The 21,650-nt window shown below is 47.3% G+C and overlaps 1 protein-coding gene across 3 annotated transcripts in view; it reads right to left on the bottom strand.

The window, feature by feature from the left end:
* Positions 1-3,311: 3,311 nt before the first annotated feature.
* The window catches only part of Sh3rf3 (SH3 domain containing ring finger 3), a 265,461-nt gene continuing 247,122 nt past the window's right edge, over positions 3,312-21,650 (bottom strand). For all 3 annotated transcript variants that reach the window (XM_087898129.1, XM_048451758.3, XM_087898130.1), the window contains 2 exons: positions 6,807-7,141; positions 3,312-6,229 (listed from right to left, as the gene is read on the bottom strand). In XM_087898129.1, the coding sequence (XP_087754255.1) occupies positions 6,061-6,229; positions 6,807-7,141 (504 nt within the window). In that variant the 3' untranslated portion in view covers positions 3,312-6,060. The remainder of the gene's footprint in view (positions 6,230-6,806; positions 7,142-21,650) is intronic.

Here is a 21,650-nt window from a genome sequence, read left to right as displayed (position 1 = left end):
CCTCTGACTCTGACAATCCTTCCTCCCCCTCTTCCAAGGACTTCCCTGAGCTCCACCTAACATTTGGTGTGGGTCTCTAGATCTGCTCCCACCACTTTCTGGAGGAAGCCCATCTGATGAAGAAATGTCTCTTCTACTGAATGGTTCAAGAGCCCCAACCAGCCTCACTGTGTTAAATTATTTTGCTAGTTGGTTTAGAGAGTGTGAGGGTTTGTGAACATGGTTTTTTGAGTTTGAGTATGAAATGGCATTGGTCCCTAGGGATTTACCTTTCCCTTCTGTCTTACAAACAACTTTGGTAACTTGCCAGGCAATTTTTTTTCCCCAGATACTCTGGCATACGTAGTCCGTGTTTCTTCTGGGCCTCTGCTTCCCACACCAGTACTTGGTTTATTACGACCACATGTCTTTAATGATGATGAGACACACTCTCAGATGATGGGCTATGTTGTTAGGTGCTTGTTTTTCATTGTGTTACCTCCACAGACCTAGACAGCAGAAGTCAATTACTCAATCTGGCCTCTTGATGGACTCATAAAAGGTAAGCATATTTATGAACTGCTATCAGCATATGCTACATAATGTCTTAGTAAACTTGTAAGTAGGGATACACTTTCCAATAAGAAATATAGTAAATACACAAGCTGGCAACAGTCATGTATTAACAAGTGTGGTGTTCTGCACATACTATAATATGTATTAAACTGACAGTGTAGTAAATATCATCAGCATTACCTCCTACACTTGAGAAATACATTGTATTAAGGCATTAGAAAGACTTTATTGTCCCTAGGTGACAAGAATTCCTTGGCTCCATTATAATCCGCTGGACCACTGTCATCTAAGCAGTCTTCCTTTGTTGATACATCATCACATAATTAATGTATTGCTGTACTTATTTAGAGGCTGTGGACCAGCACCCAGAATTTAAAAATGCGAGTTCACCTGAAGTTGGACGATTGGATTGTAGTTGAGGTTGTAGGCATCTGCAACAGTTATTAATCTCCTATGTTAGCTGCTTATCCAGCACACCAAGGTGAGGGTCTCATTCGTGCAAGGCAGACACAGCAGGTCCCTCCCTGCACTATCCTGTCTACATACTACCCATGGTGGGTTACTTGCTCCTATACAAATTCATATAATTTTTATGGCAAGATAAAAGGACTCTTTGTCATGTGTTGTATGCATGTGTGCATCTAGTCCAGCTGTCAACATAACCTAGCATTTTCCGAAGGCGTCTCAGGAAATCACCTCCATCGGACTGGCCTATGAGCATGTCTGGGAGGCATTTTCTCAGTTGGTAATGGATGTGAGAGGGCCTGGAGCCCTGTGGATGGTGCCCATCTATGGATTGTATAGGAAAGCTAGTTGAAATGGTTTGTCCATTGTGTGGCGATGTCTCCTTATTGAGAGGTGAGGACACCACTTCTATGTGGGTGTGAGGATAAATATTTAGAATGGAGTTAGGGATTATGTTAGTTCACTAAAGTGACAGTTACAGACTCTGAGAACCAATACTTCACTAGTCCCCGGTAGCTGGCTATGTGTCCAGTACCAGGCATGATTTCCCTCTTGTTGAGTGAGTCTGAGCTCCAATCAGAGAGCTGTTGCTAATCACCAAGGTATGAATGCTGTTACTGAATCGGTAGGGTTGTTGTGCCATGGTCATTGTTGTGCTTTATAGCTGGGTAGGACTGTTGGTTATGTCCCTCCTCTGAAGCTCTCGTGTCACCTTCTGGTACTATGAAAGCCAATCCTCGAGGAGGCTTTCAAAGTTCTTGCTCAGGGGCCTCTGGGTCCAGTGTCTGATGCTGGGAGAGGGAGAAATAGTCTTCTTTAGAGACAAGCACACCAACTGGTTATCCACTACCAAATGGTCAGCCCTGAGGACATACACCCAAGTAACATTATACAGGTTATAGTTATATATGTAGGAATGTATATATACATATATGTATGCATATATACACACATATACATATGTGCATGTAACAACAATGAAAAAAGCCATGTCTTTGGAAGAGAAGCAAGGAAGGGTCTATGGGAGCGTTTGGACAAAGGAAAGGATAGGGAGGAAATGATGTAATTATGGCTATAATCTCAACTAAGAAAAGAAATAATTAAAAAAAAAGAAAGCTGTCTAAGCAAGCCAGGGAGAAAAAGCCAGTAAACAGCATTCGTCCATGGTCTCCATGTCAGTTCTTCCCTCAGTTTCTGCCTCCAGTTCTTGCTCTGATTGTGACCTAGAAGTGTAAAATGAAACCAACCCTTTCCTCGTTTGTTTTGGTCCTGATATTTTTCACAGTAGCAGAACGCAAAGTGGGGCCACATCTCAGCTGAGAAGCCAATGAATGCTTTGTTTTAGGGATACATCCTGTCTCAGACACTGCTGCTAGCCCACCTGTCTGCCTGGTGTGGGGCAGACCCGCCTTTCTGCTGTCTCCTGTCTATTCCCACCCTGTGCTCCAGGAAACAACTCTTCATGGCTCACACATCTGAGGGCCAGAGGGAAGAGCCGAGCTGGAAGTCTGCCCCGGTCTGAACTAGGCAATTCTGGATGATGAGGACTTTAGTCAGTCTAAGTGTGCTCCTGGAAGGGAGGTAAAGAGACCACGACTCCTTGCCACAGTGGAAGCTATGACTGCTTCTTATTGTCTGACTAGTTGACATCCAACATGTGCTTGGGACAAATCATGTTCAGCTTCCCTGCTGGTAACTTCTTGGGTTCCTTAGTGCCCCTGATATACGTAGAGCCCATGTCCCCCCAAAGGAACAGAAGGGTGACAAGTATGAGCCTTGGGGCTGACTGGGGCATGTAGGCAATGCCTGTGCAGTTTCACCTTTTGAATGAGAATGTCCCCCCTCCCAGCTTGTATATTTGAATGTTTGATTCCCAGTTGGTGAACTGTTTGGGAGGGCTTAGTTGGTGTGGCCCTGTTGGAGAAGGTGTGTCACTGGGGGTGGACTTTGAGGTTCCAAAAGCCACATTAGGTTCAGTCTCTTTCTTTCTCTGCCTGCAACTGGCAGATGAGATGTGAGCTTTTGGCTTCTGCCCCATTACCGTGTCTGTGTGCCTGCCTGCTGCCATGCTCCCCACCATGATGATCATAGATTAATCCTCCGAAATTGTAAGCAAGACCCCAATTAATGCTTTCTTTTATAAGATGCCTTGGTCATGGTGTCTCTTCACAACAATAGAACACTAAGACAGCTCTCAACTCTGTCCCATCCAGGGCCTGAATCCCGCCCACTCTCGGGCTCACATCTTCTGCCCCAACTGCATTGTTCCCACTATTGAGACACACAGCCTCTCCATGGTCATTTTTATTTAAAGACTCAGAAACACAGGCATCAGAGTTTGCCACTACTGTCAATTCATCCAAAATCACAGACTGACATTGGTGTATAATAGAAACATATGTGGGGGTGGGGACATGTGCTTGCACGTTTGTGTGTATGTGTGTTGTACAAAGTACAAGGGCTTCCGCGTCACCTGGAATGGTTTTGGAGTGTCCAGCCTTATAGTCTCACCCCACCACAGACCATCTTGTCTTATCTCTCTTGTTCCTTCCTTCAATCCTCTTGGGGCTGGACTGAACTGTCTCCATGGTGACCCTCAATCTGAAGGGCTGAGAACTATTCAAGGAAAACCACCTGGCCACCAAATGCTGTTGTATGAGTAAGAAGTACATGCCGCTGGCCAGGATGGAAAGAGAAGTTTCTAGATGGGCTGCTGGCTTCACATTTTGGTAGCCAAGACATGTGTCCTCAAAGGTACATAAGGAAAGGTACCTCTTTTCTGTTCTGGACTGTGGAATACATGATTTTGAAAGTTAAAGGGTTTGAGAGTATTCAAAATACTCAGACCATGGGGCTCATTATGCATTTTTAAGAGCCCCACCTTGGAATGAGCCCTGGGGCCCTGTTTCCCTCCCAAGGCAGTTCCTGTGTAAACCCAGGACTTTGCTAGGAGAGGGTCCCCCTAGTGTTGTCCGAACCTTGCTACTTTCCTCAGCATTCTATCAAGCTGCTACCTCCTCACCATCACGAGAAAGGAGGACAAGTCAAAGTTGACATGTTGACTCCAAATCGATCTTGTTGAGGAGAAAAAAGGGGACTTTCATTGTCTAGAAACCAGAGTTAGCTCTGGCTCCACTAAAAACATGTCTCTCCCAGGATATAGCCTGCTACACCTCCCTGGTGACGGCATGGATTTAACCATACACAGATCTGTGCACGGATGGGCAAGTAGTTTAGCAGTGGCAGTGACCAGAGACCTTGTGGTTGTCACTGACCCTGCACACAGGGACCCCTATGCCTAAGCTCATTGGCTCAGAACAGTTTTCTTATGCAATAAGTCTATTATCAAGGAGGAAGAGACTTTCCCTGGGTGTCATTACTTTCATGTGGCGGTAACGCCCAGTTAAATCATAGCCCCGAATAGGAACTTTGAGGATAAGTGGTCCTTATTTTATTACAAAAACTAGTGATAGCCTCTGATACCAAAGGCTGACACAGGGCTGGGTGGTTTTGTAAAAAATGTACACAGAGGTTCACAAATTGAGATTTCTGAGGTGGAAAAAAGTGTTTCTAAGTGTGCCACTCACACCTCTTGATGGCCATTCAGGCCAGCCTCTTGGGAAGCAAGCTGTTGTCCCAGTGAACTTTACAGGAAGGCTTCAGGGCCAAAGAAACCATCCTGTTCCCTTTTCCAGCGTCCCCAGACCCTGTAAGCCTGGAGTCGTGAGCTAGACTCTTATTATCCCGGTACCTTTGGTCTCTAGCAGATGGAATTTTGCCTGGCCTGATATGGGAAGTTACTTATTTTTGAAACAGAGACAAAACCTTTGTAAGGTAGTCATCTGAGCTGTGCAGCAAGACACACTTTAAGAATGCTATTTTTAGCCACTCTCTCTAAAGCAATCAAAGGGAGCTTCAGGGGTCAGTGTGTGTGTGCGCGCACACTCACGTATGTGTTTCCTTTCCACACAAAAAGGCAGAATAAATTTCTCAAAATGTTTCCATTTTTTTTAAAAAAATCATAACCACTCCTATGTAGACGGAGCATGTGGTTTAGGCTATTGCCAGCAGCTAGGAAGACCCTCTCCGACTCCACGTGACCGTCCCGGCAGACTTTCTCCCTCACCTCGCGGAACACCAGGCAACGTTTTGATTTTACAGATAGGAATTTTTCAGTATGCTCCCAACTTCATATGGGAAATATATAAAACTTTTCTTTGATGTTACCTCCATTTTTTTCCCTTGAAGCTTACCCAAGTGATTTCTAGTTTTACAAAAATCAGCACCAGATGCATGAAAAATATGCAGCGTCCGACCTATTAGAAATATATAAAGTTTAAGACTTGTACGTTAAAAAGGTGCCATACGAAGGAAGCAATGCAGAGACAGTGGTGGCAAAACCAAAATGTGTTCCTTATCATCCTGGTAGGAGATAGAGCCATAAGGATTCTGTAGTACCCAACAGGACCCCACTGGACACCTTGGGAGACTCAGAGCCCTTATGCGAGGCTCCTCAACCACAAATGCCCTGTCTGTGGGGCTTGATGGCAGGTGTCAGAGGTATATAGAGGAATGGTACCCAGGACAGCCGGGGAAGGTACTCCACATTGCTGTCAGCCCTAGCACACGGCCCCACTCTACACCCAGGCTCCCAACCGTGCACCAACAACTAAGGTTGCCTTAGCTGCTGGGTGGAATAGTAGTGCATTTGTCTACGTGGGCAATTTTTCTGTGGTACTGGTCACTGAGACTCATGGCATGATCCTGAAGGACACTCATGTGTGCTTTCGATGAGGGTATGGCCTTAACAACCAAGACGACATCCACATGTCACATGAGGGTACGGCTGTCACAACCAAGACGACATCCATATGTGCTTTCAACTAGGACTTCACAACCGCGTCATCACCCCAGTCTGGTTGTTCCTGACAGGTGCTTTAGAAGGGCTCTGGGACCTAGGTGACAAGGCTTCCTCTGCTCACATGGTGCTTTCTTGGGTACCTTCTCCGGGAAGGCAGAACTGGACATGAGCAGCGGCCTTCAGAAGCTCTCTACAAAGCTGCCTGGGAAGAGGCCCGTGCGGCCATTCCGCTGCAGAGTCCCCTTGAACCAGCCGTCTTCATGCTTCTTGTGTACGAAGACGATGTCACCTTCCTTTAGTTCAATCTCTGCTTCACTCTGTGGAGGGTAAGAGACCACCACACGGTACCTGGGAGGACAGAAGGAACAGCATGTGATGGGGGGGGGGCGCTAGGTTATCCCTCTTGTGCCCTGGATCCTACCCGCCCACTTCAAGCTCTCTAGACCCTCTTCTCTCTGTGTCAGTTCTTACAGTGTGGGGTTACTTTTCATATTTTGTAAAATTATCTTTTTAAAGTTTTCCCAAAGCTTTTTAATTTGCCACCGAATCTCCCTTGGAGCTTAGGATACCACCCAGTATCTCAGTCAGCTTCCTGTTGACCGCAAGATGCAGGACTCTGAACTATGCCTGCATGCATGCCACCATACTCCCTGCTATGATGAACTAAATCTCTGAAACTAAGTGAGCCCTCTCAATTAAATGTTTTTCTTATAAGAGTTGCAATGGTTATGATGTCTCTTCTTAGCACTAAAAACTCTAACTTAGACACAAGGTAGGTTGGGAATAAGAAGTATGCCCCAGGGCTTGGGTAAAGAGGAACATTTCTTAAGCTTGATCCCTGGCAAACTCCATTTTTCCCAGTCCCCAAGAAGGTTCCAGAACTTGGGTGATAGTCCTAAAGAGATAAAAACCCTCACCTCCTTACCTCTCTCTGGGCAGTGGCTTAGGTTCAGGGCGGATGGAAGCCATGGACAGAGTTGCTTGCCGAGAAGGGGACAAAGAGAAATTCAGATCCAAAGAGCCAGCTTTTCTGTGCAGTGGCTCCAATCCAATGGCTCCCTGCATCTCGCTCTCTATGGGGCAGGAACCTGCCCTGCCGTGGACGGTCAATGGGGACACTTCAGGGCCCACAGCACCCTGCAGTGAGGTATCCAGGGCCGACTGGGGGTCGTGGGTTGGAGATATGGATGGTGGGGAGCGTGACTTCTTCTTGGTAGATGCCCCAGCTAGCAGCTTCAGCAGCCCAGTCTTCTTTTCCTTCTGCAGAAACACACACAGTTAAATGGGATATGGTAGTATCTGGGAGGACGGTCCCATTAAAGACATTAAAGACAGTCCTGTTAATCTAGTCCGAGGAAGATAACCAAGACAAGCCTGAAAACTCAAGTGTTCTTCACTGCAATCTGGAAGGAGCATCTCACAAGGCCAGCTCCCATGGGAGGTTTGCTGGCTAGGGATCCCACAAAACAGGACTTCCCCATGATAGGACCTGTGTCGGAGGAACCCGGTCAGGGTGAATGCTTTGGTCTGTAGGGGAGATGTTTCTAGTGGGGCGTCTCATGGATCTGGACCATACTGTGGCTTGGATCTTCTGAGAGGAGTTCTGGACAGTCTCTATGTCATATCCTACTATTATTTTTCCCTAGTATTATTTTTAAAAATTAAAGAAAATTGCAAGACTTTTAGCCCTGCTGGGAGGGTAATTATTCTTCACAGCGCACCCAGACATACAGTCGCTCATCCAAGGAGGAGCTACAGTATATGTCTTTGGGACAATTGGTTTAGAATCCTTGGGCATTTAAACTTTCCTCCACACAAACAGCAGTGGAGTATGTATATGTGTGCATGCATGTGTGTGTGTGTGAATGCATGAGTGTGTGTATATGCATGTGTGCACAGTGTGGGCATATAACATATATCTGTATAGTGTGTATATGTATATATTGTGTGTATATTATATGTATATAGGATGTATATGTGTATATATAGTATGTGCATAACATTTATGTATATATAGTGCGCACATATATAGTATGTATGATGTGTATGTATATTGTATGTATATGTGCAGTGTGTATATAGCATGTGTATATGTAGAATTATAAAATATATACTGTGTATATATAGTGTACATAACATGTATATATAGTATATGTAGCATGGATATGATGTGTATATATAGATAGATATATTGTATATAATGTATGTGAGGATACAGTGTTGTATAATGTGTGATTTCAAGTCTCACAGTGTGTAGCATCACAGGTCTATATGGCCCGTAACTGAAGCGTGGTTATCTGAAGACTTCTGGCTCTGCTGATGTGCAATTTTTGGGGTGCTTTGTTGTCAGGGTGGCTAACTGGACCGTGATCTCCACCTTCAGCAGCCAGAGGGCCATGAGCCCATACATGGGGGCCGTGAGCATCCTTCTGAGCTGTGCACAGTCTCGTGGCAGCTGATCATGGGGGAGCTGCTGAGTACTGTGCATGACAACTGAAAAGAAGCTGTCTGCAGGACTGACTGACTGACTGACTGGAACTACAGGGCAGGGGAGAGGCTGAGATGTTGCAGCCTTGTCCTGGGCTAGCTTTATCCCCTAGAACAGCCATTCCTTTCTCACCTCTGTGTTAGAGGTAATATCCTGTGACTAATGGATACAAACCTTTTGGAATCTATTAACTTAGCAGACCACTGGCTTCCACCAGCCTAAAGGCTAAGAACGTCATCAGATAGCATCTTAGGCCTACAGAAAACCTTCCCCCATTGGCTATAAGCACCTCTCTTAGACACTAATATATTTTAAACTTACCTTGATTTATGACTTCCTTTGCTCAGTAAGATTATAAAAATTATGAAACTGCTTCCACATTGGAACATGGACTTTAGGATAACCTAAGTCTGTTCTTGGGCATGGTCACTCAGAATGGCTCCAGAAGACACTATCTCTTCCCTTTAAGTAGGTTTCCCCCCGCCATCAGCATGGAGGGTTCAGGATCCCCCCACTTGGAGAGCATCATACAAAGCAACCTCTAGTCAGTCCCTCCTCTGTGTTACCCCTCCCTACATGGCTCAGGGTTCCCCGAGCTGGCTTTTCTTCCTTTCCTCCCAAACATGTACATGTCAGTCCCAGCGTCGGGCATGGAACACTTAATGCTGAATGCTCCTGCAGCCACATTAGCCTTGCTTCTTCCAAGAACTTTGCCTAAATTTCTTGTGCCTTGCTTTAGGCCCTGGGAGCTGGATAGGAAATGGAAAATGGAACCAGAGTCTTTAGTTATACGCAAGTTCAGTTGGAGCATCTGCCATGCTGTCTGGGGCTTAAGGTGTAGTGTTGCCAAGCTTATGTATACCCAGGCCACCCTAGGGGGAGAGCTGGAGAGGGCGGTGTCCTCAGGAAGTCACTGGAAGCTGCAGTGAGAGCAAAGGGGAGAGGGGATGCTAGCCCCGGTCAGGACTGGAAGGACTCTAGGGTCTGAGGAGGGGGGCAGGCTCCCCCAAAAGGACAGCAAAGCTTCCTCATGGGGCAATCTTGCCCATAGAGGACAGGGGACAAAGTCTGAGACAGTTTGAGTGGTCCAGATGTGCTGCTTAGTGTCTCTCAGCATGCCAGGACACAGCCTCCAACATTCCAAAAGCTGCAATAGGTCCATGGTGTGAGTAGGGAAGATGGTCCACCCAGGTGTCTAGCCTAAGTCTATCACTTACTCTGAAGGCATCACCCCCCTCCCAGCGTGACAGGTGAAATCTAGCAGCCAACAAAGGCCCTGATGTATATCCTCCCCGCCCTTGACCACCTATGTGTCTTCATCCATTGGATTATTATTCACCCGTTTCCTTTTCAGCCTCCCTCTGGAATACAAGCTTTGGAAGGGGAGGGGTATTTCATTTTGTTTATCACAGCACTGCAGGGCCTAACAGTGCCTGGAGCATGTGGGCACTCCATACTTGTGCACATGATGCACTGAGCTCAGCATCAGAGCTGTTAGGATGCCTGAGTAGAGAGACACTTGGGGCCGTTCACAAGGCACTCCAGGCTGTGAGAACCTTGCTGTCATGTGCAGTGAACCAGAGGAAGACAAGTCCCTGTCACCTCACCCCACGCCACTGAGATTCTTGGTGCCTACATCCAGCTTTACTGGTATATATTGAAAAGGGACAGGGCGGCCATGCGTATGGGTAATTTTCCTGTCTCAGTTCTTCGGGATTAAACGTGACTCACGATTTTCTGAATTTAACTTGGACAAACACTGATTTCTTGAATACAGAGATTTCTCCCAAATGTTTGCCTTCTGGAGTGGGAGTCTGCCAATGCCTGCAGCATCTAGTGATCTCTGTGCTGTGGGAGCCCTCAGAATAGCAGCCATCAGGCCCGTGCAATTCATGGAATACGGTAGCAGATGTTCTGAGCACTTCCTGGGGAGTCATCACGTATGACACCGATAAGGATTAACTAAGAGGCACTTTGCTATATGTGATGGGGAAAGATTCATGACTCAGTCTGGGGAATAACAGGGGAGATGACAGATTTTATAGGAACAGTCTGGACTAAGGGTTTATGTTGAAAAAGGATGGACTGTAGGGTTTCTTCTGGACAGTGGATAAATTAGAGAATTAACAAGCCTGGCAAGAGGAGAATCCCATGTTTCCAACCGATCATTCTGGATTCTTGGAGTCCATCTGAACCCTTCTAGAATTACATCCCTTATCCCAGCAGCATCTTTGTGTGGCCAAGATCCAGTCAGAGGGGACCAAGGGCTCTGACCAGGGCAAAGGGCCGGAGGGTAATGGACTAGGCCAGGCTGGGACCTTCAGCAGGAGGTGTGCCAGAAGCTCCCACTGTCAAGATGTGCATGTGAAAGCATCTCTCCCTCTAGACCTAAGACCATCCTGCATATCAGATATTTGCATCAGTATTCCTAACAGCAGCAAAATTACAGTTAAAAGTAACAAGGAAAATGTTATGGTTGGGGAGGTCACCACCACATGAGGAACGGCATCAAAGGGTTGCATATTGATGGAGGTTGAGAACCAACTCCGGAGTCTTGGGAGGGAGATAAATTGAGAGCTTTTGAGAAAACACTGAACACACATGCTCACATTTGCATGTGTGCACTGTGCACATATGCTCACACTTGTACATATTCAGTGTTCACATACTCAAACCTGAACACACATACCCTCTTAATCTAGTTACCACCTGTGCTGGAGGGCTGGCTGAGTGGGCCTGAGTTCAGTCCCCAGCATCTGCATGAAGACTCTGTAGCTCCAGTTCCAGGGGATCTGACACCCTTTCTGGCCTCCACGGGAATGGGCATACATGTGATACACACATACATGCAGACAAAACACATCACAAACTCCAATATTAAGAGACTGGGGTGGAGGTAGGGATGTAGTGTGTGTGTGGGGTAAAGCACTTGGCTAATATGCATAAGTCCCCTCCCCCCAGATTCCATCTCAAGCACTTCAGGAGATTTTTGATGTTTATTGGTACTGCACTGTAAGACATACAGATTGTAAAATATTATTTTGGGTTATGATTAAGTCTGACGCCTTAATGTCTTTGTTTTGTGTTGTCCCTGTATAAAAATGCAGCCAGAGGACAAAGACGCTTAAAGCTGAACGACTCAACTGCTGAAGGCCAATCAAATGGTAGAAAATTGTCACATGGGATAGGATTTGGTGTTTAAGAATAAATACTAAACTTTTCACCATGCATTTCACCAAAATTCATACATTTAGATCCTTTATTTTTTTGAGACGATGTTTTGCTATGTAGCTCAGACTATCCCAGAACCTGAAATTCTCTTGCCTCATCCCCGTTAGTAGCTGGAATTATCAGCCTTCACCACTATACCTAGCATGAATACATACACATGTGTGCATGCGTATGCACACACACACACACACACACACACACACACGCACACTGTCACCGTCTTGGTGCAGTGGCAACATGTTGGTCTCATAAATACATATTGTATGTGTGTATTGTATGTTTACATACACTGTTTGGTCCTGCTGGGGATGGAACTTTACTTGCATGCACTAGGCAAATGTTACTACTAGCTAAATCTCCAAATGATTTCCCTTACTAACCCATGTAACGGAGGTAGCCAGGACACCATCTCCCTCAGATTTACCATATGAATTTTTTGTGACAGTATTTTAGCTTAGATTGTCTGCGTACATACCAAACACTGGGTCTGATAAGCATTGCAGGAGGCAGGCAGCTACAGACAACCTTCCCGATGGCGTACCAATTGAGGAGGTGCTGAAAATGTCCTTACCCCCGTTTTAAAATCATTTTGCTCCTTTCACACTCTGTCTGCTGAGTCAGTCAAACTGATGAGTTATTTGAGACTCAGGATGGGGGTTGGCACAGGGTCAGTCAGGGACTCCTTCCTACCACGGCGACAGGAAGCGAGTTCCAGATAACCCAGGAGAGCCTTAGTCTGGAGAGTCACAAGCCATGCTACGAGGTGGTGATCATATAATCTAATAACAGTGGTGCTGATGCTGATAGCTTATCAGTGCTGATAACAAAGGCCCGAGCAAAATCTCTCATTTTCATCCCGCCAGGTGCATCCAAAGGCATTTCTGTGAGACCTGAGAGTTGTCTCAGGTGAGAGATACTCAGGTTGTGTTTTGACCTTGGTGACCTTCAAGAACCTGCAGATTAGCCAGGAAGGCCAGAACAAGCCCACAGGCTGCTGCTGTGGGACTCCAGGATGGGCAGGGCTGTAAGCAGGCTGGGCCTGTATTTCAACTTTTGTTATATTCTGTATGATCGACTTACTGCTGTGAACACGTGATGCTTTTTCACTTAAAGGGGAAACACGAAAGGGGGGTGCGGTTTGCAGCCTGTTCCCGTGAACACGGTAGGTATGAACCAGAGAGAATTCCTACTGTTAGCTTACAGGGCAGGAGTTGGTCCCCTACGAGGGGCGACTGGTGGAGGAAGGGTACGGAGGGCCCGACTGCCGTGAAGGTAATGAAAGGGTGGCCTAGCAGGTAGTGTGGTCCCGGGTCATAAGGTGTGGAAAGAGCAGATTTAAAAACCAGGTGTTTGCATTTGGAGGGTACCTGCCAAGGGGCTTGGTGTCCTGTAGGGAGAAGGAAGGGGTTGGCACACCTCGCATCGCAGAGGCTGACCACGATGCTACAGTGGAGGTGAAGTTGTGGGGATGGAAGGAAGGCAACGTTGCTGAGAAGCTGAGCAATAATGGAGCTGATGGTGACAGGGATGGTCACAGATGGCTGATGGCTCCGGGAAGATGAGATGGGGGCAGCAGGCCGAGAACTAGGAGCGGCACCACTAGGTGGCCGATGCCAAACCTTACTCTCTGCCCACGTGGTGGGGAGAAGTCTCCGATTGACTTCATGCCTACAGCCACAAGTCTGCTGAGAAAACTCAGTGGTTTGACTGGCTCGTCAGACAGAAAGGAAAGAAGCGGAATTCATTTAGAAAGGTGTATCTCAGATGCCATCTCCATCTGAGGGGCCATTAGGTAGAGGCAGGCAAGAAGGTCGGACTTAGAGAAGGGAGAATAGATATCTCCTTCCTGATTAGCAGTGGGAACCACCTCAGAAAACCTGGGCAGATGCAAATGCGGAGAGAGGTGACTGCGAGAAACAAAGCTGAGGCCCTAAGAAGCCTCCAGACAAGACACAGGGGCAGCTGGGGACACAGTGTCCTTATCTTCTCTGCGGCTGGCTCCAAGGCACAAGGCTCCACTTGAAAGCTCCGTGATTACTGTATGTCTGGAAACCTTCCCTTCGGAGACGGGGTTGGGAGAAAGGGTAATTAAAAGCTATGCCCTGCTGAAAGTTTAATGGAGAAAGAGCACAGCTCGGGTTGTGCATGAAAACACAGTTGCTAAAAGAGCAGAGAAGGTTTCTGGCAGTATAAATATGCAGTGCTTTTTCTGAGAAAGCAGAGAAATAGTTTCCATAATGAATAGAGAGACAGAAGTTAACAAGCTTTTTAGAAGAGACAGAAAGGTTAGGTGGTGAGTTATCGGGATTAATTAATGTTTAATTTTAAACATTAAAATATACATTCAAAACTATTGCCCTGGCGAAAGACAGAAAGCTGAAAAATCCTGGTTCATAGAGACGGTGGGGAGCAGGAGGCAGCGGCGAGCAGGTACAATCTAACTAGCTTATCCAGCTTCCCTTGCGGATGGATGCTCTGCTTGCTGCGCGGTGGCGTTTTCTTGCTTTGCCCGGTGTAGTCTCTGCTGTGACTTGCTGCCTGCTGCAGGGTGCTGGGCACCTTAGGGAGTGGAAAGGACAGACGGCAGGCAGGTATGGGTCCTTCAGAGAACAACTATGCTAGAGAGATGGCTCGGCAGTTAAAGAGTGCTGGCCGCTTCTGCAGGGGACACAGATGTGGTCCAATCACTCACACAGAGGCTCACCGCCACCTGCAATCCCAGTTCCAGGGAGTCGCTTGCCCTCTTCTGGTCTACTCTTCGTTGCATGCTGATGGTACATTTGGGCAAAACACTCACACATAAAATAAATCTCATGTTTGCTTAGCACCTCTCTACTCATTGAGTCGTCTACGGTAGCTCACCTAAGAAGCCCGATAGGATGCAAGGAGACCGGGAGACAGGGAACAGTGGGCACAGAGTGATAACTGGGAAGTTGTACAATCTGGATTTGCCTTAGGATTTGCTGAGTCAGAGTTTTAACTGTGGCTCTAGTGACATGGCCTGAGACCTGTAGACGTCACTGTATGACATCTCAAGATCGTGCTGGCCTCATCAGAGCATCAGAGGCTGAGTAGGTATATGAAGAAGAGAGACGTACTAAGCTCACAGTTTAGAGACTGGGGGCAGGTGGGGCCATCAGTTCCGCCCCTGGACAGGGCCTCATGGTTGATCATCACTGAGGTGGGTGCATGTGTGAGATGAAGGAGCACATGGCGAGACAGGAATCCTGAAAGACTTTAGGGGCCAAGTTTCTCTTTTTCAAACTTTGGGGAGCTAGCCAGGGTCCTCTGAAACTCACACTAGCCTCTTTTGAGGGCAACACTCTCAATGACCTAACATCAGCTTAAAGGGGCTCCATCTCATGATCATCACGAGAACCCTGATTTCAGCGCCTGGGCCTTTAACAGTAGCTGGTATTCAGTGACAGGCACTCTGTACTGTTGCAGTTCCAGCCCACGGGCTCTGAGGTGGTCACAGAGTGACCACCCCACATTCTCAACAGGTTTCCCGCACCTGTGAAACAGCAGCTTAACCGCTTAGTCCCGACCCTTATGGCACCGGAAACACCTCCCGCCCACCCTGAGACGGCTCAGTGGAGCGGCTTTCTCTGTGCTAATAAGAGGAAGCTCCGGTGACTCAAGGGACCCCGTGACAGGCAGCAGGTAGGCTAGAGCCCTGCCCACGCTCAGTGCAGGAGCTGGTGTGACTGGGGTGTGAGGTGATCACACCGGAGCATTTCCTTAGGCATCTGGTGCCTCTGCCAAGACTTCTATCATCACAAGCCCGAGGGGAGGAGCTGCAGTGCACTCAGCTTGTTTTAATTTCTGCAGTGCTAGTATCTTGTTGTTGTCTTATTTTAAGTGACTGTGACCGAAATGCCGAGCAGAAACAACTCAGATGGAGAAAATTGATTTCGGTCCCCTGGTTCAAAACATGGAGTGCGTCATTGCTGGGGCAGAGCGTCATGGCAGCAGGGGCCATGGTGGGGGCTTTATTTCTTGGTGGACAAAAGCAGAGAATGGAGGAACACAGGAAGGGTCAGGGTGACAGCGTCTTAGCCTCTCCAGTGACTTACTTCCTCCAACTGCGCCTCACCAGCCTTCCACCAGCTCCCAGTGACGCTACCACGCAAGGCAGCTAGTGAGGGATTAATCCTTTTATTAGGTCAGAGACCTCATCATTTAACCATCTGGAAATGAGATTACAGGATAGGCAGAGGAGGGCTTCGCTGATTCCCTCAGCGTTTCTTAATCCAATCAAGCTTGTATTAAAGAGGATCCCAGCCAGGAAATGAACCTGGAATTCTCCCACATGAGAGACGAGCGCTCTACCACTGAGCCACATACCCTTAGCTGCAGCAGGTCTGGTTTCGTTGGCACAAAAATGAAGCAAACAGTTAAAACAGCTCTCAAAACTGTTGACGCTGCCTTGTTACGGTATTTTAGACACTCAGTCGCGGTTTACTAATTTACATAAAAACATCAATAACAACAACAAAAACCAAGCAAGGGACTTGGGAGATGGACCAGCAGTTAAGAGCACTTGCTGTTCTTCTAGAGGACCCAGGTTCAACTCTCAGCACCTCTTAGCAGCTCACAACTGTCCATGACTCCACCTGTAGATGGGACCCAGCACATCCTTCTGGCCTTCATTGGCACCAGGCTCACAGGTGGTGCACAGATACACATGCAGGCAGAAGACTCTTACACAAAATAATAAAATTTAAACACAAAATAATAAAATTTTAAAAAGCATATTCATTAGTGTGCACATTTGCTTCTGCTTTTAATAAATGGTAAATTGCATGTATACCAAAGAACTGTTTGAAAATAAGTTTATCATTTATAGTAATTGAAAAAAGAATGAAATAAATAGGAATCAAAATTCATCTATCTATGATCCTTTGGACACCTCTAGAGACAAGAATATTCTCTAAGTCTTTGAAAGAGCACAGGCTGAGTCAGTGACCGAGGATGTCCCAGAAGCTGCAAACTTGAAGAAACATCCCAGCCCCTGGCCTGTGGGGGTGGGAATGCTGCAGGAGACAGCTACAAGAAATAGATCTTTCTAGGTCTTGTTCAAACTTGGGATGTTGGTGGAAGCACTGAGCATGCCTTCCAGCTATCAGCACACACGGTGCATGGTGACAGGGTGGTGCTGGAACCTGAGTACACGAGAGACAAGAGGCACAGCCCTCAGTTGGGTTCCTGGCCCCGTGACTGGGTGTCTCCAGGGCACTGACATTTGGGTCACCTCTCCACCAGGGTACCACTTTCTAGTTTCCTGTGTTATGGCTACTCACTTTCCTTTCTGGTCATCCTCTGGCTCCAGCACCAGGTTGGACACCTTTCTCAGGTCCCTTCACATGAGACTTTGACAGAGGCTTGGCTCCTCACCTTCTCCCTCGTCTATGATAGGATTATCTCTTTCCCAATGTATCACATGAACTATAGGCTTTATAGATCTTCTAGATTTTAATATAGAAGCCACACAAATAAAACCACGGAAATAAGCTTCAATGAGTCTCCTTCTACCTACCCCCAGCTAGAGAGAGCCAGAGGTTAGAACATCCCTCAGTGAGTGACCAGAGAGTCCAGCGACAGATGAGAGAGGCTAAGATGAAAGGTGGAAACTCATATTCCAGAAAGATCTTTATATCCTTGTACTACTCGCATGAGTCTTCCTGTCCCCTCTCTATTCCTTAAGAGAGAACAGCAGCCTAGAAATTAGGCTGTGGGTCTCAGCTCAGGCCCTTCAGTGACACAGATGGATGCCCTGTTAGCATGACCAATCAGCTGCTCTGGGTGGGGCAGAAGTGACCAATGGAGTGTGACACACAAAGTATTCAGACCTTTAAGTTAAGCTAGGTTCTGAAAGTCAACGGCTCAGAGATACTGGTCTTTCTAATGAACTCCGAAGGCTGCCTGGGCTCACCAGGAGCCTTTCACAGGCAAGTGTAAAGAGACTGTGAGTGATCACCAGGCTGACGGAACTGACATCACAGCCCTGATCCTGGCTGCATGACGTTCATGCCATGTCTTTAGGACCTGAACCTGAGGAGAAAAGTACTCCCCTGTCCTTAGCAAGGACACAGTGTTCACATTTAATGGCCATGTCACCTTTGCCCTGCCCATGGGCCATCTTGGTTGGACTCTGCTACTTGCTACCTTGGTGCCTTTAAACACTAACCTAACTCTTCCAAGTCCCAGGCCCACCAAATGCAAAAGGACTGTAATAGCTTACATGACCTGGGAGGGTATCTTGGCATTTGACACTTCACCTATGTGCATACCACCATCAGTACGGTTACTTCACAGAGTCTTGGCACCAGGATGACGTGGACATAAGGCTTCATCCTCCACAGGAAACGTGGCGTGGGTGGTACTCAGTCATCGCTTCACACTTGGCGTTTACTTCGCTAGATAGGAAATGATCACTTCTACTCTGGGCCAGAGGAAAAGAGCCAGGACATGGTGTTTTCCTCAGAGCCCTGGCAAAGACAGCAGCCTTGCTTCCGGAACCTGGAGCAGAAGCAAGCATGCTAGGGTCTGCTTCCACTGTGATCACAGGTCTGCCAGGAACTTGAACGTGAATGTCCTTCGGGGGGCGGTCTCAGGCCAGGGTCAAATCAGTGCTCATGTTGGTATCAGGGGTCTGAGCAAGCACAGAAGGGCAGACTTGGGAGTAGAGTCTCAAGGTGTTCCCCCCCCCAAAAAAAATATTAAGAAGATGGTTAATTTATTTGAAAAGTGAGGAGATGCATTGTGGAGCTCTGCGGGGTGGACAGTAGTGACTGAGGTCAGCCTCATTCAGTTCAGGGGACGCTGGAAGCAAGGCTCCCCAGGAAGGGGCAGATGCAACAGATTCTATTTTATACTTGATTTAAAAAAAATAAAACAATGAACACCAACTGGTCAGCTTGCAGAGAATAAGGGATCGGCCCTAAATGGGATGTCCATATAACAGTCTTCCCAAGAGACTAAGGGGTCTCCCAGGAAGAAGGGGTGGGATGCCTATAAGAGCCCAAGTTCCTTGCCAGGATCGAGGAAACAGTGTTTACCAAACACAACAAGGCTGTGGCACATATGAAGCCACAGCCGTTGTGACAGTACACACAAGGCCTGCAGGAGCTCCAGGCAGATAAAATTTCAGGACAGGGTGGGGGCGGGGGTAGGTGGGCATGAAATCCCATCCCTAGCTGCAGAGACAGAGATAGTCGGTTTCTTTAATGGCGCGACTGCTAGAAGGTTGAACACAGAGCAGGGCAGACCCTGTTCCCAAGACTAACTGGACAACAGAAACTGGACTCCAAGGGCCAAGAAAAAGAAAGTCGATATCTCAGTGTCTGGTGGGAAGGGATGGGAAGAGTTGGGGAACTTGAATGAATATTTTCAAAATATGTTGTATGAAAATGCTGTTTAGACAACACCGGACCAAAGAGAACTGTAAGAATCAGAACAGGAAAGAAAACTGCGACATTACAGAGCCAAGAGGACACCTAAGAAAATGTACCACATCCTAGTTTCTAAATATGGCCCAATACTGTCTCCCAGCTCACTCATGTCCTTAGAGAGGGACCGTGGTGCTCCCTTAGCTAGTGAGCCTCTGAGGCAGAGCACAGAGGAAACACAGTCATGTGACAGACCCTGGGTCCACAGTGGCCACACATCTGCTCTAGGAACATGGGTGCCACGACACAGGCTGGAGTTCTGACCTGGTGTAGCTGGGACTCCAGCCAGCAGGAGGAATGGGTTACCCAACATTGGAGTGTATGCCCATAGAGGCCCCCTGGTCTGGTCTTGACCACTACACCCCTTCAGGCCTCTGAGTTGAAGTCTAGATGTTTCGGAGTGGTGAAGAAGCCCAGAGCTGCACTCTGTCCACAGTCTAACCTACAGAAGCCATGAATGCAGTGAGCTGATAGGTTAGAGGTTGGGTGACAAGTTAGGACCATGGACTAGCAAAGGACTAGAGCAGATTTCAATGACACTTCCGATGAGATTTTCAGGGGCCAGAGTGGACCTGCATGGTGAGCTTCTTGGAGCTACTGGCCTGAGTTCAAATATTTCACAATCTTACCATAAGCTTTCTGCATCCCCAGCCTCTGGTGTACACCCTGCATTTCCAGTAAGCGAATGCAGGAGGGCAACACAGAAGTACCCCCTAACAGACTTTCCTGGAAGTGTTTCCACAGGAATATTGGAAACATGTATAATTGAAGGCATGCAGTCATTCAAATAATTGACGGGAATTCTGCAAGGAGAGATGACAAGAATTCAGTGGAGTTTTACTGAAAACAAGTGGGTTCTAGATATCAAATACAATCAAACCGAATAGCAGGGGCACCAAGACCGACAAGCTAGCATTTCACACTGATGGTGTGGCTAAAAGCTGAGAGGATTGATCTTAACCTAAGGCATAACCAGGAATTGAGGTAGAAGTATTTGGGTTTTTTGAGACAGGGTCTCACTATGTAGCAATGACTGTCCTGGAACTTATTGTGTGCACCAGGCTGACCTCAGACTCAGATAGCTGCCTGCCTCTGTTGCCTCTGCATTCCAAGCCCGGGGATTAAAGGCCTGCACCATTAAGCCTGGTGCAGTAGAAGGATTTTATTGCACGAGCACACACTTCAGACAGCCAATGGTTCCAATTCCAAACAATATGAGAGAGAGAGAGAGGGGAAGAGAGGAGAGGCAAGAGGGGAAGGGGGAGAGAGAAACAGAAAGGGGGGAGGGAGGGGTAGAGAGAGAAATCAGAACTATCTCAATGGGAATAAACAAATACCTTAACAAGGCCATTAGACCACAAACATTTCAACTGCTTCCTCTAAAGCTGCATGCCTTCAGCCAGGTCCTTGGTGGTCTTATCCTCCCAATGGTGGGTGACATACTCAGCAACCACTTCCAGTTTCCCCAAAGTGCAGGGTCATTCAGAGAGCCCTGTCTCTTCAGGCACCCAGTGGAGGCTTGTGGAGAATGCAAGCACCCTCCAGAGTGTACCAGACCCTTACTTCTGAGTCTGTGATGTCAGCACAGATTAACCCAAAGGCCCAGTATTTTGTGTTAGACTCGATTTAAGAATTTTCCGAAGGGTCTGATGCCATTTTCATGTAAGGGTCACCTGGTTTCACTACTTGGGTTACCCAGTAATACTTTCACATCTGTGTATCCAGCCCCCTACCTTTTGGGGGCATCGAGTACCCCCCAGTACCCAGAGTTTCAGCTTCAGAATATGCCACAATTGTCAAAGTCTGCCACAAATGTCAACTCTCTTGCTCTTCACTTCAGTCGGTCAGATACCGTGCCAGCACCCTAGGGCATCCAAAGAACCTTACTTTGGGGTGTCAATGTCTAGCCTCATAATTCAGACAATTTAAGTTGAAGGAAAAAAACAAAACAGAACAAAACAAAGGAAAAAACCTCACAAGGCCCTTTCAGGCAAATTGAAAAGGGCTCTTTTGGAATGCAGTCATTGAAAATGACACACATGCAATACAATGCATCTTGACCTTTTCTACCTCTCCAGGCTTCTTCAGTTTCCCAAGGTCACTTCCCCATCACCCCTCCCTCCCAATGTAATGCCCTCTCATTATTATAAACCCCACGGAATCCAGTTCGTACCGCCCACATGTATGCACTCTCATGGAGTCAGGTGTGACCCGCCCCTGTGTGTTTTTCAACAGAGGGAAGCTGGTTCCAACCAGAAAAGCAGCAGCAGGTGGGTTTATTTAGTACGTGTTGGGGAAAGAGCAGACTCGGTGCGTGGGCCTAGCATTCCTGAGGCAACAGTGACAAACTGAAGCTGTTATTTCCCTTGGCACTTAACTGTTGGTGCCCGGCATGCCAGGCATTGCCAGGCATGCTTTTTGGGTTTGAAGGAGGAGGTGAACTTTCTTCTTATCTGTGTGCTTCTCAGGAGAGTCTATTCCAGGAAAAACAGCTCACACTCAAAGCAGGGCCACCAAGGTGTCTGTGAGAAAGGGCTCATGTGGCACAGCCCTGCTGTCAACCACGGTGTGAGTGGCTCTGGACCCTAATCGGGCACCC

The sequence above is a fragment of the Myodes glareolus genome, chromosome 18 (assembly GCF_982192425.1).
Source record: "Myodes glareolus chromosome 18, mMyoGla1.1, whole genome shotgun sequence".
NCBI classification, from domain to species: Eukaryota; Metazoa; Chordata; class Mammalia; order Rodentia; family Cricetidae; genus Myodes; species Myodes glareolus.
Note: the sequence above shows the minus strand (reverse complement) of the source record. Positions and strands in the feature narration are given on the sequence as shown.